This window comes from Nyctibius grandis, chromosome 32 (assembly GCF_013368605.1).
Source record: "Nyctibius grandis isolate bNycGra1 chromosome 32, bNycGra1.pri, whole genome shotgun sequence".
NCBI lineage: Eukaryota > Metazoa > Chordata > Aves > Nyctibiiformes > Nyctibiidae > Nyctibius > Nyctibius grandis.
Window position 1 is genome coordinate 2,352,661 of NC_090689.1, and position 17,549 is coordinate 2,370,209.

Here is a 17,549-nt window from a genome sequence, read left to right on the forward strand (position 1 = left end):
GAACCTGCAAATATTTCTTCTCAATAAACAGTGCTTCATGAAGTTGTTATTCGTCCTTGTAAACCTAAGTTAGCGGAGATACTAATGTGGGATTTTTGTCATTATTATGTAGTAACCTGGTGTTTCACTTTTTGCAATCTTTCAGAAACAAGATAGCCATGGCCACAGAAATTGGCTCCCCGCCCCGATTTTTCCATATGCCGAGGTTCCAGCACCAGGCGCCTCGGCAGTTGTTCTACAAAAGGCCTGATTTTGCACAGCAGCAAGCAATGCAGCAGCTTACTTTTGATGGAAAGCGGATGAGAAAAGCTGTGAACCGAAAGACCATCGACTACAATCCCTCTGTAATTAAATATTTGGAGGTTAGTTAATTTTCTGGTTTTGTTTGAAAAACTTTTTTCTTTCCTGAAATTTGTGATTGTGCTTTTCAGTGTCCATAGAGCAGTGTGGAATACTGAGGGATGTACTGCTGCATTTTCAAACTAAGTGACATATGCTTGTAAATTTGGTATAGTATGAATACAAAGGGGTTTGGTCCTTGGTAATAAAATTTCTTAAGAATTTCTTAAGAAATACAATTTTATGGTCAAGATTTACTGGACAAGTATTGGATATTAGCTCAGAAGAAATAGAATCAAATATGTAAATACAGGAATCATTGGAATATCAACAGCTACGTTGCAAAAACATGATGAAATGAATTTGATCTGCTGTGGCCAGTGCATGATTATAGCTTGTAGTTATTAACAGTTGGAAGGTTTTCTTAATAATAGATTTAAATTATCTTCTAAGATCTGTTTGAACACCGAACATTTAAAACATATTCTTGTATTTTAGGAATGCCCCAAAAAAGATTCAATTAGTAGTGGAATAATTCTAAAAAAATAATTTTAGTAGTTCAGGACCTTTTTTACTGTGGCAGAAATAAGCACCCTTAAACTTCTGTTCATTAAAACAAAGCAAAAAAGAAATCAGAGCTGTATGTTTTGGATGCTTAAACAAAATTAGGATATAGCAAATTCCGTTTCAGTCCTGACTTCGATACAATTTGATGTGGTTCTATAAAAAAAGAGAAAAATGTGTTTTTTTGTAATTTGCTCTTGGCTTAAGAAATTCTAGCAAACTGTAGTAGTGTATGCTGGAAATGTTTTCCCTAGAATTTTAGCTTATGTTTCTAATACATACACAGATCCAAATTGGTAAAGTCTATAGCACGAAACTGAAATAATTTCATTCTTAATGTAAAGTGTTTTTTGAGAAGGTTGTGTTAGACAGCTCACAAAATTTAACTAATTGAAGGCATTGTTATCCCTTGGTCTTCTATGTTTTATCCATTTGAATAGATTGTTATCTTTATGCTTCAGCTGCAGAAGCTGCCTTTCTAGCTCGCGTCACTGTGTGGGGTTTCATTTAGAGTTCATCAACACAGCTGCTAATGGTATAAATGCTTTTGAAATGATTCAACGTGCTTCTTGTACAGTACTTATTAGCCTGGGCAGCAAAGTACCAATCATCTTTATTACAATAATGTGGCTTATTACATAGGACTGCTCCTTTCATATTGTTAAGCTGCAATTTTAAATGAGCTGCTTTAGTCTGACGAAGTTAAGACTTTAAACATTCTTGAATCTTTTGCTTATGCTGTACAAGTTCTACAGGTTTCCTGAGACCAAAGTCTTTTAACTGAGTTTATTCTAAAATCCTTGTAGTGCTTTGGAATTTCTCAAACAGGCTATTGATGTGTTCCGTATATTCTGTTGTTTAACAATGAAGTATAGTGGTGGTATGAACTAGGAGTTGTTTTCTTCTTTCCAGAATAGAATATGGCAGAGAGACCAGCGAGATATGCGAGCCATCCAGCCTGATGCAGGGTATTATAATGACGTAAGTAAAATCTTCCTATTCCCTGGTGAAGTTCTGTGGGTAAAATTTGTCCAGGAGATCGGAAGGATTCTACCTGTCAGCGGAGGTTATCTTTTTGTCCACAAGAGGCTTTAAAGATATTAAGGATATCTTTACTCTACATGATCTTGTGCTGTTGGAATCTATGTCTATGAAGAGAACCTGAAATTGGATAGGCTTTTAATTTTTGGACGTAAGAACTCTCATAATGCACTGAGCTTGCCAAGCTGCTCTTGAAGGTGCTGGTTCTGGATGCTTGAGATGGTAAATCATGCAGAGTTTTGAACTATTCTACTGACTTCTGATAATATCCCTGCAAATGAAAAACTTGCTTTTCCAGAAATGGGTGTTCAGAATGTATGCTTTTCTTGCAGTTTCTGGTTAGAAATGTCATTACTAAATCTTTTGTTTCTTCTCTCATAGTTGGTCCCTCCTATAGGAATGCTGAACAACCCTATGAATGCTGTAACAACAAAATTTGTTCGGACATCTACTAATAAAGTAAAATGTCCAGTGTTTGTTGTCAGGGTGAGTATAGTGTTGGATTTACTTAGTTGTATTGTCTTAATTTAAATTAGAGTGATCTCCTTAACTGAATGAAGAAACAAACTTTAACAACAGTTAAAGCATTTCCAGATAAAAACTAGCATGTGGAATGTACAGACTACTTCTGTGTCTAGTCTTTCTGTGGAGGGTTTTAGGAAATTAAATGGTAAGGTCTGAGTACAAAATAATTCTTACTCTTGAGTTTGAGGTGCACTTCCTACTTTTTTTTTTTTTAATTTGTGGGGCTAATATATCTTGACTCACAGAAAAAAAGGCAATTTGATCTCTGTGCTGTTTGACTCTTGTAGCATCTTTTAACAACTTGTCCATGATGTCAGCAGTATTGCTTAGTATGGATATTGTGTGCTAGAAATGTATTGGTGCCAATAAGCTGTTTCTTCTCTACGATTGGATTCTTTTTCATTGGTTTTACAGTAGGCTTTGTCCTGTTGTTACAAAAGTCAAACGCCCTCTGGCACAGTTCTGCATTTTTGTCTATCTTACATCCTCTAGAAAGTCATTTAGTAAATTCCAGTTCTGCAGATTCCCTGGAAGAAGCTTATGATTTATTTGGAGGATTGTGAAGAAATAGTTGAGTATTGTATTTGCACAGTTTAGTTGAATTTTTCTTTTGCAGTGGACTCCTGAGGGGAGACGCTTGGTCACTGGTGCATCTAGTGGAGAGTTCACTTTATGGAATGGACTGACTTTCAATTTTGAAACGATATTGCAGGTAAATTCATCTATCAAGATTTCTCTGTGTTTCCTTGATGTGTCAGAGCATGTTTTAGGAACACATCTTCACCCTGCTCATCATGGGTCTGTGGTCTGAGTGCAGTAATGGGAGCCTTAGAGGTCTTTTATTTTTTTATTCTGCTCTGACCCCATGTCAGACTGGCTAGAGGCAATTAATGTAATGCTTCTCATTCCATCTCCATATGCTGTACTAACTGTTCTCAAGAACATACTATGAGTATTTGTAATAATAAAGAACACTTCGGTAACATAATGCAAATACTCCTAATTTATTGTTTAGAAGACCATTGTATACAGAGTAAGGGATTTTTTTTTTGCCACAATAACATCTTGAATCTAACTAGATCATCATTGTTTTCATTTCTTTGTTGCAGCTGTAAAGTAGGAGCTTTATGAACTTCTGTGTTTGTGTGAGTCAGATAGTATTTGAACATGTTTGCTAGAAGTTTTGTTTCTGAATTTACAGGCTCACGACAGCCCTGTAAGGGCTATGACTTGGTCACACAATGATATGTGGATGCTGACAGCAGACCACGGGGGATATGTGAAATACTGGCAGTCCAACATGAACAACGTCAAGATGTTCCAGGCACATAAGGAGGCGATTAGAGAGGCCAGGTTTATACACAATATACCATTTTCTGTAGTACCTATTGCCATGATTAGACTGTTCTCTAAGTGTATTCTGGGTGCAGAAATGCATGGGTTCTGTCAGATTCTGGGAAACTTCCTGCACCACATAAGCACAATACTTTCTTTTGTTTCCACATTCTCACCGTTTTGCTGGCACCTTTCTGAATTAGTATTGTCCCAGTATCCGCCTCTGCAATATGTTAGAGATGTATTTGTCTGCCGCATTTTGCACTGGTATTCTTTTCATTTTTATATGGTGACGATGTGTATCAGTTATTCCTTTTTATACGCACTGTGTAAGACAACAATTTCATTCCAAATAAAGAATTCAGTCTTTAATAATCTAACTGAATAAAATATAAAGCCTTCAGAAATAAAATACCTGCATAGTTCTCACAAAATAATAAAACACTAAATAAAGTGAAGAACTGCTTGGCTTGGTGGAGCCAAGACTTCCAGTAATACTAAATACCCACGCAGACTGCCACATACAGAAGTCTAATGTTAATACTGAATGGGTTCTTCGAGCTTGAAACTGTAAGCAAGCCATTGAAAAGAAGACTGTAGGATATTCACTTGGTTCAGTGTTGATGCCTCAGTTGTGCAAATGTTTATTTATATAAAAAATGGAATCTAAAGTGATACTATCAGTAAGATGTAAATGAAGGATGTTTCTAAAGCAAACCTGCACATAATCTTTAGTAAGATATGGAAATGTTTTTAAAGTAAGCCTGAAGAGAAGCTGCAGATCCAAAATGAAGCTAAAGCAGTTGCTTCTTCGGGTTCAGGTGCTGGCCCTTGGCGATAAAGGTTCACTGCCACAAAACCCTTTTCCACTAAAGTCACCATTTTTATTTGATAGGGTGCAGCGTTTTCTGCCAGAGTTTAGTTATGAGAAGTGCTTACCTTGGATTCGGTTACTGTCTGACTATCCTAGCCATACATTGAACTTCTCTACTATTTTAAGCCCTTTCCTGATCATAAAGATCTGGAATTTCACAAGGGCTCCCTCATGGTCTTTCACTGCACCAGAAAGGAAGTGAGTGCCTGTCAGTTGCTGAGATGTTCTGGCCCTAATCACATGGCTAAATAACTCCTTGCTTTTCCAGTGACTTTCATCAAGCAATATTGACTGCTCAATCTGGAAGCTGCTTCTATGTCTGTAGGATTCTTTTCATGGTGTTGATGGGGTGTAATAAGGGATTTTTTTCCAAATTACTTTTACAATAAGTGGTACACTTGTTTTATATACAGTTTTTTCGACAGTTAATCCAACTAGCATTTTCCTGTGACCAGCTTTCCCTTATTTTTGCTTCTCTGCTGCAAAGCACCTGTGGCTGAAGAGGAGTTTTTTCTTAAGAACTGTTCTTCTGTGCTTCTACACAGTGTCACTTTCTTATGGTATTACCAAACATGAAAATGATATTGATGTTGCTTCTCATCCTGCAGAGAAGGCACTGCTGTGTGCAGTCATAGATAGGAAGGTGCTAAGAATAAATTCTGTGTTTTTTCCTCGTGTGACAGGGGACTGCAATGCAATAGTAATCCTATGCTAAATTCGTGTCTTGTGAAGAAGTGTCGTTTGGCAGGCACTGTATTCACTTAAAAGTCCCTATGTTCAAATGGCATCTTTCAGTGTATAACACATTACAGTGTAATTTTGCCCTGTCTGAGAAGCATAGATAATCTGTTAAATGCTGACTTCTTTCCCCTGCTGTGTGTCTTCATGTAACAGTTTCTCACCCACGGATAATAAATTTGCTACATGCTCTGACGACGGCACTGTTAGAATCTGGGACTTTCTACGTTGCCATGAGGAGAGAATTCTTCGAGGTATGTGTACCAAAAGTACTGATTGGGGTATTTCAAGAGGGGGAAAACCTTTTTTTAACTAGGTGTTCACAATACAGAAGTATCAGCTTGTCTACACTTTTTGTATTACATCCCTGTCTTAAATCCTCCAAACAAGTTTTTGTTTGGCTGCTGCTATAGGTGCCTTATAATATTGAGATAGGCTGCAGTTCACAGTGGCATTACTCTGTTTACTGTCCACTTAAACTCTAAACAATGGAGGTGGACATAAGGACATTTTTCTACTGCTCACGTTGGTAGAAACAGCTGTTTCTGGATCAGGAATACATTTATCTTTCTCCAAAGCTTAATCTTTGTGACTGCTTTTACTTCAGAACATGCATCTTCATGCAGAGGATTCCATTCTTTTCATGGGAGTGCCTTCCATTCTGATTTCTTCAGAGGCAAGGTAGTTACTTTTTCTCAGTCCTTAAGAGGAAGAGAGCATTTAGGTAAACAAGTAAGTTTTGATCACATCATGCAAAGCACATGCAGATAATCCTAGCTTTGGTTCAGTAGTGTTCTGTCCAGCATCAGTGTACGCTACCTTCTGGTGCCTTTCCACTGGCCTTGTTGAGCTTTCTCCTTCTCTTGTTGCAATCTTATTAAGCAATTACAATAGCTTCTGACAACTATTCCTTTTTTGCAGAAGATGTCAAAGGTACATAATTTAATAGGAGAATATATTAAAGACTGCCATGAGATTGGGGGTTGTAGACATGCAGATAAACTGCAAAGAAGGTGTGCAATAAAATCATGGAATTTCAGTTTTAGGTGTGTGAGCTTGTTCAGTGCTTACCTAAACAAAGGATTTTTTTCTTTTTAACTCATGCTTCCAGCTTGGACCTGCATTATGTATTTTACAAAGTAGGGCTCTCCTTGTTTCTCTTTACTATTAAGCTCTCTTCTTGTTTTACTAATGCATTCATTACTTCTAAACACCACTACTTTGAAAAGACATTGGGCTCCGGCGTTCTTGCAGTGATGATGTTGTAACAGAATCTCCGCATAGATGTTGTGGTAGATGTGTTCTTTGCAGGAGCTGGCAAGCAAATTTCTAGGCTATATCACTTACACCTGTTATTCTGGAGGGACCCAAAGAGATTTGGGACTGTTTTGCTTGGTGCTTTACAAAAGAAATCATTCTGTACTAAACACATTTGACACCCTCCTTCAGGTTTGTACTAACTACTCATTTAAACCATGTGGAGGAAATGGGGATTGCCTCCATGCAGAGTTGTCAAGATTCTGAAAATGCTTGTAATTCTTCTACATTCCTTTAACATTCTGCATAAAGTAGGAGGAGAAAAGCATTTAATTTAGGCCATAACAGAACTTGCATTACGTTTCCTTCTGTTACCTTGCGTACTTGAACTATCTCAAATAGAATTATGCTTTAATTTCTTACAGTTTATACATCTCAATATACAATTTTTAGTTTGCAAAATAACTCTGTAAAGAAGATCTTTGCTTCTACTTATATCATGTACCCACAATACACTTCATCTTTTGTGTAAGTTGGAATTATTTTAAAAACTTTACATCTCTGGATAAAATTGGACCGGGCAGATTATTCCTCATTTGTGCTGTCAGATAAACAAATAAACAAAAAAACCTCAACCCAAACACCACCACCAAAATATCCCCCTAAACAAAACTAATACACAAAACCCTGAGTGTTGGGCGTGAGAGGATGTTTCTGCAAAACGTGCCAGTTTGATTTGGTTTTGGTCACTAGCACTATTGTTAAAATATGATCAGAAGACTTATTTGAATAAAAGAGCTGTATGGGTAACACTTAGGTTGCTTTCTTGGTGGAAAATACAAGCTTTCATTTTGTTATTTGGAGTTAAAGAGCTTATGGCTTTAGGAAGCTGATCTTCAGCTTTTCGCTTCTCCACATGCATTCTGCTTTTACATATTTAGGAGTGGACCTGTAATACTTTGCTTAGTACAGCCTTCAAAATGTGTAAACAACTCATGCCATTGCCATTCCAAAGTTAGCGATCTGTAAATTAAAATTCTGGTGGCACTTCATTAAAAATAGATTTCATTATGTACAAAAAGTGTTTAGATCAAATGTTTAGACCATGCTAAGGAATTTTTATTATTTTCTACTTTCACAAATCATGTTTCGGCTATTCTGGTTAATACTGGTGCTGTGAAGTTGAAGTGTAGTTCACAGTGTAGTTTAGATCCAAAGCTTCACTTAGTGTGTTAAAGTATTCTTCAGGTTATCACACTGAATTATAAAAATCAAATGAAACTTATCAATTTACAGTCAGATGTCTTCATAAAAAAAGATTATCACTCACAGGGATACAATATCAATGTATTATTATTCCTACTGATTTTTCAGTAACAAATTAAGGAACATATTTCAAAAAACAGATTTGAGTAATGCTAAGGAATGCTTTTAAAGCAATTCTATAAAGAGCATTAAAGGTACTGGGATAAGCTTTGCTCATATAGAAAGGACAAAATTCTATAGACTTGTTACAGGTGCTTTTGTTTGCACTGGAATGAACTAATATAATTTATTTCTATTATTTGATGAAATGGTGCCCTTTAAAACTGGTCTGAAGGAACAGCTCTAGTCTTACCTTCCAAAGAGGACTGGAAAACAAATTGGAAGTGGTAAATTACATAGGACTTCTTAAGGTTTTGCTGGAGTTCTTTAAGCTGTCTATAGTAGGCTACACAAGTTTTTCAGTAGTGGAACCCATGAGTACGTGGGCTGCATGAGAAACACTTATTAGCTGTGTCCAGCTTCCTTTTAATGTGTCAAAATGAAGATAAACAGGACACCCTGATTTGGTCTTCATAGATAATGCCAGAAGTTCTGGATCTTTTTTCCTTAATGTGGTTCAGATACCTTTGCTGCCCAGCTTTTCACTAATTTATGTTGCTTTGCTGCTGTTTCTACTATTGTGGCTTTCCAGGGCATAGTAGGTGGAGTCTGGGCATTTTGTTAGAAGTATATGCAAATTTATCAGGTTCCTTTTTAATATTGTAAAGAAATAAATAGGATTAAAATCTTCCATTTCTTGGGAACCATCTTTAAGTAATTAATCTTTAAGTGAACTATCTTGGAAGAACTTGAAGGTGGGGGAAATGGCATTGAGTGTCATAGTCACTTATCTGCTTGCTTCCCCTCAACCCAACTACCATCTGTCTTTTCTCCTGAAGTAAAGATGCTGTACTCCTAATTCTGCACCAGGAGTTTTTGCCTGTGTTAATTTCTGTCATGTTGCCATCTTGATGATGGTAACAAGTACATTTTTGTGCACTTGCTGAAATACGCTGGTAGGAATCTAACCCATGTTAAAATAAAAATGTTTTTGTTAAAATAAGCCATGGAAAACAGGTTATGATATAGCAATATGTTGTTTTCATGTCAATAATCTGTTACTCTGAAAGACATTTCCAATAATGGCACTTACAACAAAACACTGTCAGATCTTTAGTCTAAACAGTTGCAGTGAAGTTAATGCCAGGACTCATAAACAGTCCCCATTTCTGTAAGAACATACACACTGATGGCTTTTAATAACGCTAAAAACATCTAGTGAAAAAATGTATGCAGTAAAAGCTTGATGTCCCGTTATTTCTATTGAGAAATGAATGTTACCGATTATTTGACTGGTGGCTGTGAATCTCTGGGTGTTGGGTCTGTGCTACGGTATCCCTGAGAACATTTTGGGAGAACATTAGTAAACACATGATTCCTTAATTACTCCCATCATGACATCTTGGGTTAGCAGGCTACAAACACATTTCAATGTTGTCAGTTCCACTGTCTCCCATTCTCCTTCCTTTCACAGTCACACACAAAAAAATCCAGTAGAAATGTGTGCTTGGGAGGACTGTAAGGTTTTCTTTCTGAAGTCTAGATGAGCTGTATGTTCCCAGGATTTCAAAGGTTTCCTGCCTTAAATAGGTCTTTTGGGGAGGATTACTCTACCCAGCTCTCTGAAGGATGGTAACCCAAGGTTTGATAAGATACTTTGTAGAGAAGTTTTTCTATTTCTAGCTGTAAAATAGAGTAAGACACTAAATGATCTTCCAGCCAATGTGGTAGATTTGGCAAAAGATTTTTCTTATCCTGACTTGAACAAGCAATCATATTTCATTTACATTCTGTCTGGATTTAAAACTTGCCGTTTGTAACAACATGTAATTTCTTACTAGTATGTGATTTACTCTAAGGAAAGTCTTTTGTCTGTCTTTAATAACATTGTTCTGCCTGGAGTTTCCTGTTCAGGCATAACACCAGTGCAAAAACTCATCACCTACAAAATAACATGTATTTGTGTACATGCATGCAGAAGTTGCAGCAATCATGGTAAACTTATTTTTCAACTGCTCACAAGTTCTGAAAAAGTGTCTCCACAGCTAGTCACACTGAAATAACTGGAGAATTTTTTATTTCTTCCTTCCTTTTACTCTGTTTCTGGATCTTCATTAGCAAATAAAATACCATGAAGTGTCTTTAGTTTTTTTGTAGATTTTGTATACTCTGCACTTTCTGCCTGAAAGTGAAGGATATCTTCAAAGTTTTTGACATCTGCTTCCTCAGTGAAATAGCAAATCCTGTATTTAAATTCAGAGATGATGTGTTCAGTAGTTAAAAGGAACATGAGAACTAGAACTACATCTTCAGTTTGGTCCTTCGCTTTTAAATATACATTGGTAGCTAGCTCTTAGAAGCTACCTGCTCCAAAGGCGATAACTGTTACCTTTTCCTGGAATGTAATTGAACTCCGCATTGGATAATTTAAAAGGGAAAAAAAAAAACCCTGATGTTGCTGTTTCCATCTTTCTTCCCTTTATGTGAGGTTTTTCTACTATTTTCCTTGTCTCAGTAGGGAGAGAAAACCCAGTAAATTGAAGAAATGCATCTATGTTGATACTGTGTTTCTTGTAAGGAGATGCAGTGTTTAAACCTTCAGGTTTTTGTGGGGGCTTGCTGCTTTGTGCTGTTAGGATTTTGGGTATATCTGACATGTCTTTTAGTCTTCTAATGCATCCCTACATGAATGACTATTAGAAGGATTTTTCCTCAGAATAAAAGCCCAAGATGAGATGAGACCTGGCTGATACTGGCACCAACCTTATCAATCTAGAGAAGGCAAGTCCTTGAATTTTTGAACTTAAAATAAGATGAGCTCTTTTGAAATGCTAGTATTGAATCAGTTAAATATCTTTGTTGGTAGATTTTAGTATGGCAGCTTATGTTGCAGGTTTCAGATCTTTGTGAATCTTCATTGCCAAAGCAAAGTTTGGGATGAGGAAGAGGGATAAGTTGGAGCCAAGTCTTTTGAGGTATAATTGCACTCTGAATGGCTGTGCATCAAACTTTTCATGTGATTTAGACACAAGAAATGTTAGGGAACTCGCTCACTGGGACGTTCATAGTTAATCTCTGAGGGTTTTTTTTTCTTCACAAGCAGTTCAGATCACTGCACAATTGGTGATGCAGGAGGCCTTTTGTTCCACTGTATGATTGCACCAGCCCTGATGCTGCTTCTTTGGGGTTGCACACATAGAGGGCTCTTCACACAGTCTCATTCACTTTTTCATCTCATTAGGAAACCTCTCTGTTGCCTTTGTGAGATTAAGAGTTAGAAATACTGTATACAATTTCTGGCTTCATAAATCGAAGTTATCATGCAAAATACATTTTCCTAGTACTTCTCTTTACACTTTTTCCAGATTTAAGTAACACCAAGGACTTGGAGTGAGAATACATATGCACCTTCCTGAGTTCATAGATACCCACCACCCTAGCAAGCAGCATTGACTGGGGTTATAACCTACACCAGATGGGAAGAATCCAGTCTCTTGCTCGAGGCTACTAATGTTCAGGTGTCATCTAGCAGCTCTAGTTTTATTCCTGAACATGACTTTCAAACCTACACCGTCTTAGTTTTCTCTGAATAGGATAGAGGTAGACTTGCTAAAATATCAAATTCTATTTGTGTTAAATGTAAGAATCCATCAGAGAGTTGAGAAAGAAACTTCCTGCTGTGTTGACTTACATCAGGTTTCTATTTGTGAAGTATTCTGGATTGGACAAAAATTTTATTTTGATCAACTATACTTGAGGTCCCTGGTTTCTGTGATTAAAAGGTGGTGATCAGGAGGTAGCTTCATGATGCCTTTTCTCTGCTCCCTAAAACAATGCCAGGAGGATTAGAGGGCATTGACGACTGCTCTTGGAGCTGGTTGCATCTGATATGCCTAAAAGCACTCGGTTTATATTGCAGTTCAGTTCTGAGTAATGTTGAAGTATGACATCCTAAGCCTTAGAGTTCTGATTCTCATCTAGAATCTAGTGTTTTAAAAATCCTGAAAAGTTAATAATTAAGAATATATGGAATTTTCAAAGAATGAATGAAAGATCATAAGAGATGAGCCACAGTACCATGCTATAAAAAAAGTTATACCAGATGCTTCTGTCAATGCTTTTCATGAGACAAGAATGAAGAGGCACTGTGCAAGAATGAGATTAGTGCAGATTCAATTTTGAAATCTCTCTTCCTCTCTCAAAATTATCCTAAAGCTGAAAGTTACATAGTCTCTCATGTTGAGTCCAAGGGCAAATTTTACACTAAAAAGGCCAATACTTACAATAAATATATTTTGTGAAGCTTGGAGGAATATTGAGAAACCCTAGTGTTTCACAGCACAGCCAACACTTAGTGCTGCTGAAATACGTGATCCTTCCTTAAGAAGTTTTATGATTGCATCAGGTTTTCTTGCATCTGCTTCCTTTTGTGTGTTTGATAATTGCAAGGGGTAGATAAATACTAAACTAGGTGAAACCTTTTTTATAGTTTGTTAATATAAATGCTTCAGTGCTGAGAACTTCACTGTCATCTGTTGTGACTACATATAGAAGTGAACACAATATGGCACGATACTCTGCATAGTGGTCAGGATTTCACCTACAGTGAGACCCATTGGTGCAACGGTGAGCTTTGTCCTCAAGCCCTGCTTATCGTTGTTGAGAAAGCAAAACACTATTTTAAGTGGGTTACGTTGATACTAATGAAAAAAAGGCATTTAAATACTGATGCTAAGATGATACCAGTCTTCCTTTCTCAGTGCAAGTGTAATTGTTGAAAAGGATGCAGGTTGTATGCATTAAGGATGGTGGCTTCCTGGTATCTACTCAAGCATAGCTGTCATATCAAAGGTTCTCAACAGAAACAAAATCATCTGGAGTTAGTCTTATGCAAGTTATGTTAGTAACTCATCTTCTCTGATAAAATCTTATGTGGATAAATTCTCAGAATTGGGCACTTCATTTATTATTTTTTCTATGGAATCTTTTGTCTGACATACCATTTCCTTCTAGAGCATAACTATAGAAATATGCTATTTCAGAATAAGTGGTAGGAGTCTTTAGAAAACCAAAACCAATAATTCCTTTGTGAAAATAACCCATGTTAGTCCTTAGAAACTTACCTTACAGGGTTCTTGACTCCACTTTAGAGACCGCTGTTTGTTTTTTTTTTTTCCTCTCTTCATATCCAGTAGTTACTGTACTAAAAGCTTCTGTGCATCTAGGTAAGCATAGACTTTGCAAAACGTTTGATATTTTCTTTTGCATCATTTCAATTCCACATACTCAAATTATTTCCTATTATAGTACATTTAACTCTGATATTCTGGCTTTAGTAGTGAAACACTTTGCATCAAGTTTTATCGTGTGAATAACACTGCAGTTCTCATACTTAAGATTACACGTTCATATGGGCAGCCAGGCACTGGGAGATGGGGATATAGCTTGCAAACGTTCTCCCTAAAATATGGTGGTACTTTTTTCTCTCTTCCTTACCTAGCCTTACATTCTCATGAGAAAGCTAGTCATGTAGGAGGATGCAGAGTCAAAGGAGAAACTGGGGAATGTGCTGAAATGAGATTGTATAGCAGATCAGGAGAAAGGGATAAATAAGAATCCTGAAAAAAATTAGGTGAAAGGTGGCTGGAAAGGAGGAGGATAGCAAATGGGGGGAAAGTGTTGAGGCTGTGTCAGTATGAAAAAACTTAATAAAACGAACAGCTGGTGTAATGATTGAGAAAAGATAGTGGCAATGTGAGCAAGGAGATGAGAACAGGGTGGTGGAAACTAACAGAAGTTATGCTCCTTCCATTGTGGGGTAAATCAGGGCAACCTCAGTTGCTGGAGCAGCCAGAGAAGAGGCTGGGTTTTTATGGCTGGATGACACACTCAGACACAAAAGGACAGTATATACTGTACCAAGAGGCTGTGTATACATACTATAATGTGTGTATGGAAACGTGTAATAACAGTACCCATATACATACGTATTTTTTCCCCAATCTCTTTTAAATTTTATGTGCTGTGTCATGACTGTTAGAGACTCAAGTTGATAAGTTCGAGTAGAGTTAGGAACACGTTCATTATTGATTCGGAAGACGAGTATGGAGTGCTATTTTAGTGAGTGAGTGGCACCATCATTCCTACTGTAAGCAGGGGAAAGCTGTCTCTACCAGTTGATTAAAACCCCTTACAGTTTTTATTAGTCCCTAAGAAGTAATGTGGATTTTTTTTTTCCCCCAAGTTTTGTTGATTTAACAGCTCTAAAACTGAAATATCTAATAGTTGCTCTTCAGACCTAAGGCTAGCTCTGCATTGCTTCAGTTGAGAATATAATCGAGGCACATACGTGCTGCATGCTTCTGCAAAAAGTGGTTGATTAGATTAAGCATGCAAGCGTGTGATAAACATTAATTTTCTAAGTACAGTGCCAGAACTTTCCAAGTGACTGAGATTCATTTCACAGTGAAAATACAAACACTCATTTAATTTTGCTATTTACAGGTAAAGGCTTTTTGTTGAAAACAAAACACTTTTCAAGGGAAGACATTTTTATTTTTACTGCTGAAAGTATATGTGTGTATTGCAAGTAAAGTAACTTTCTTGGAAGTTTTATAAATTCATATTTTATGGAGGAAAGGATTTTTACAATTTTTTTTTAATTAAAAAATGATAGGGCTGTTAATTGTCTTTAAAGAAGCACAGCTGTAAGCATCAGAAGTACAGCTATATAAGAGAAAACTACAACTTTTCAAAATATTTTTATCTTATAAAAGCTTCACGGACTAAGTTTAACATTTCTTCCATCCCAGACAGTTTGGATTACTATTAGTAATTATTATCTCAGTGGAAGCATCTGATATTTCTAGTTCTGCAAGACACTGTTTTGATACATTACACAGTCCATCAAGTTCTGGCTTGTGTTCAACAATTTAAAGCATGGGTTAGTTACACAGAATCACAGAATATAGTTTTTTAAAAATGCAGAATTTTCTTTAAATTTGTCATATTGTGTATAAATTGATTTTGCTCCAATAAAGATACGTAGGTGGGTAGAGCTATGCCAGATACAACTACAGCCACGTAAAGAAGAGGTTGTATCACTTCAGTATAATTTTCTGGTGTAGACAAGGCAAGGACTGTAATTTTCTTGCATATATTGTATTTGAAGATAACTTTCTATCTTTAACTGGCTTTAACCCTCGTAGAAATTGTGTGTGTACCTTTTTGCTCACCAAAATAAGCTTTTAAAGGGAACTTACCATGGCTATTTAAATATGAGCCTGACCTGAGAAACAGAAAGTTAACTATAACAGGACTGGGAATAGGTGTTTCTGCCAAAGTCCCTGAGATGTGAGAGAGTAAACTTTAAATTTCCATTCAGAAAAGCTGTGGAATGTATTCCCTTGGCTGCTTAAAATTGGGAAAAACAGTATCTTTTACTAAAAACCAAACCCAGCTTTCTGATCTGTGCTGGCAGATGCATGTTTTCTACCACGTGTGCAATAGCTTTTTTCTTTGCCTTTTTATTTAGAATGATGGAGCATGAAAATACTTTAAATGTTATATTAAAATATCACTTTTTAAACTTCCATTGCTTTAAAAAGCCTTCTTCTGAAAAGAGTCATAACACCTGATAAACTTGGAGCTTAACTGTAGCTATTCTAGCCATCAAAGAGTAGAATGAATTGATGAAAAAAAAGAAGTAGCTCAGGATCCAGTCTGTTATTACTATTATTACACGGTAGGGAAAATCAAGTCTAAATATTCATACAATACTTCTACATTTGAACTTCTCTTTATAGCTGACTTCTTTCTCTCTTCTCCAAGATGATCCTATTCGGCTTTATTTTTCTGTGTGTGTTAAGATTTAAGGAAGGAGTAGCTCTGATAAGTATTTATTGTCCTCAGGTTGAGAATTTGCATAGCAAGACTTCAGCATTCTTCCTTGCTTAACACAAGGCCTAATGCTCATTGAGAACTACTTTTCATCAAAAGTTGAGGTTCTTCCTGGCTTTATAAATGATCAGTACACTTAAAAAATATGAGAATCTTCTTTTGATTCAGTGAAGAGCTGATTCCCCTGCTCCAAACTTTCCATGGGAGAAACTTGTCCTGAGATGGGGCATAGAGTTTCAGATGAAAGTAAAACATTTTCCTTTGAAAAGAGAATTTTCATGATTCTTTAATATTTGGAGATACATAGCACAAATTGATGTATAAATGGCATTCACAGGTAAGTAATTTCCCACTTAAGTACAAGTCTAATGGGAATCCCCAGAAGTTTGAATTCAAACTCATTTGATGTTTCAGGTGTGTTGCCATTAGAAAAATAAGTATTATGGTAAAGTTAAAAGTTATTAAAATGAAAATATTTTAGTTTATCTCCTCCTCTAGTCTAGTGGAAAACACATTTAAAAGGCTATTTTTATTGAGGAAATGGAGGGTCTTATTTTCAGGTTTTTTAGCTGTTCTCTTACTAGGGCAGTAGAACAGTGTGAGAGTTTTGCTTAATTTTAGGTATTGTGCAGTCTCTGTCCTTGGAGGTTTTCAAAATAAAGCTGCATAAACCCATGAGCAACCTGGTCTGACCCAATACCTTTGAGCAGGAGGTTGAACAAGAGACTTCTGAGGTTCATTCCAACCTGACTTATCCTGTGATCTTATGATACTGAATTCCCCTGTTTTGCCAAAGCGCAAACAAAGGAACAAAAAATCCTTGTGATTGAATTTTTAGTTACCTTCAGCTGTACACCAGCATATATGACATAAGAACTGACCTTCAAAAGACTGTGTCAAAAATATATTTTTTTAGTTTGTTTTCCTTCCAGCTTTCAACATACCTGAGAAAATGCACACTAGCTATTTGGATTGGAAAGATTTCATAATTTTTAGTGGAACTTTTTCCAGAGATGATGTATGTTTGGTCATTTCATAATGATTAATAGTTTGTTCAACTTAATCATTACTGAAGTTTAAGTATTGCTTAGAGTTCTCCTACAAGCAATGAAAATTTGTTGTAAATAAGATGGAAGATGTGATAGCATGCTGTCGGTCTTCGAAGCTCCTGCTGATTATGTAATAACAGTGAGGTAAATGGATATCTATAGATATACATATATATATGCAATTGTTATATATGCATATGTAATTTCAGTCAGTCTATTGGTATACAGCCTTTATAATGGTACTTAGTAGAACATTTTATGGACTTAATATTTGTTTGCTGCTTTCTTGGTTCTTTCAAAATTATGCAGCCCTGAAATAGATTGTGCAGGTAGTGTTGTAAAGCTCTAAAGCACACGCACAGTTAAAATAGATTGCAAACGTTTGCTTTAAAGGAAAAAATGAATTTAGGTAACTGCTTTACTCCCTAAACTGAAGCAGCCTAGGTTTGTCCATCTGCTTTGTCATTACTGTTCTTGAAGGGGCATTTCTTTAGATCATGTTTCTAAGTCCTCCAAAGGAGCCATAAGTAGACCTGGTGCATTTGCAAACATCAGCCTTTATG

The 17,549-nt window shown here is 36.4% G+C and overlaps 1 protein-coding gene across 5 annotated transcripts in view; it reads left to right on the forward strand.

Moving 5' to 3' along the window:
• Nucleotides 1–17,549, forward strand: part of WDR33 (WD repeat domain 33) — a 72,134-nt gene that overhangs the window by 18,780 nt on the left and 35,805 nt on the right. For 4 of the 5 annotated variants that reach the window (XM_068421118.1, XM_068421113.1, XM_068421115.1 and 1 more), the window contains exons 2-7: nt 146–362; nt 1,816–1,884; nt 2,326–2,430; nt 3,086–3,181; nt 3,671–3,822; nt 5,573–5,670. In XM_068421118.1, coding sequence (XP_068277219.1) covers nt 159–362; nt 1,816–1,884; nt 2,326–2,430; nt 3,086–3,181; nt 3,671–3,822; nt 5,573–5,670 — 724 coding nt within the window. In that variant the 5' untranslated portion in view covers nt 146–158. Of the gene's footprint in view, nt 1–145; nt 363–1,815; nt 1,885–2,325; nt 2,431–3,085; nt 3,182–3,670; nt 3,823–5,572; nt 5,671–10,754; nt 10,775–17,549 lie in introns of those variants that run through there. The other variant, XM_068421117.1, reaches the window with a different exon arrangement.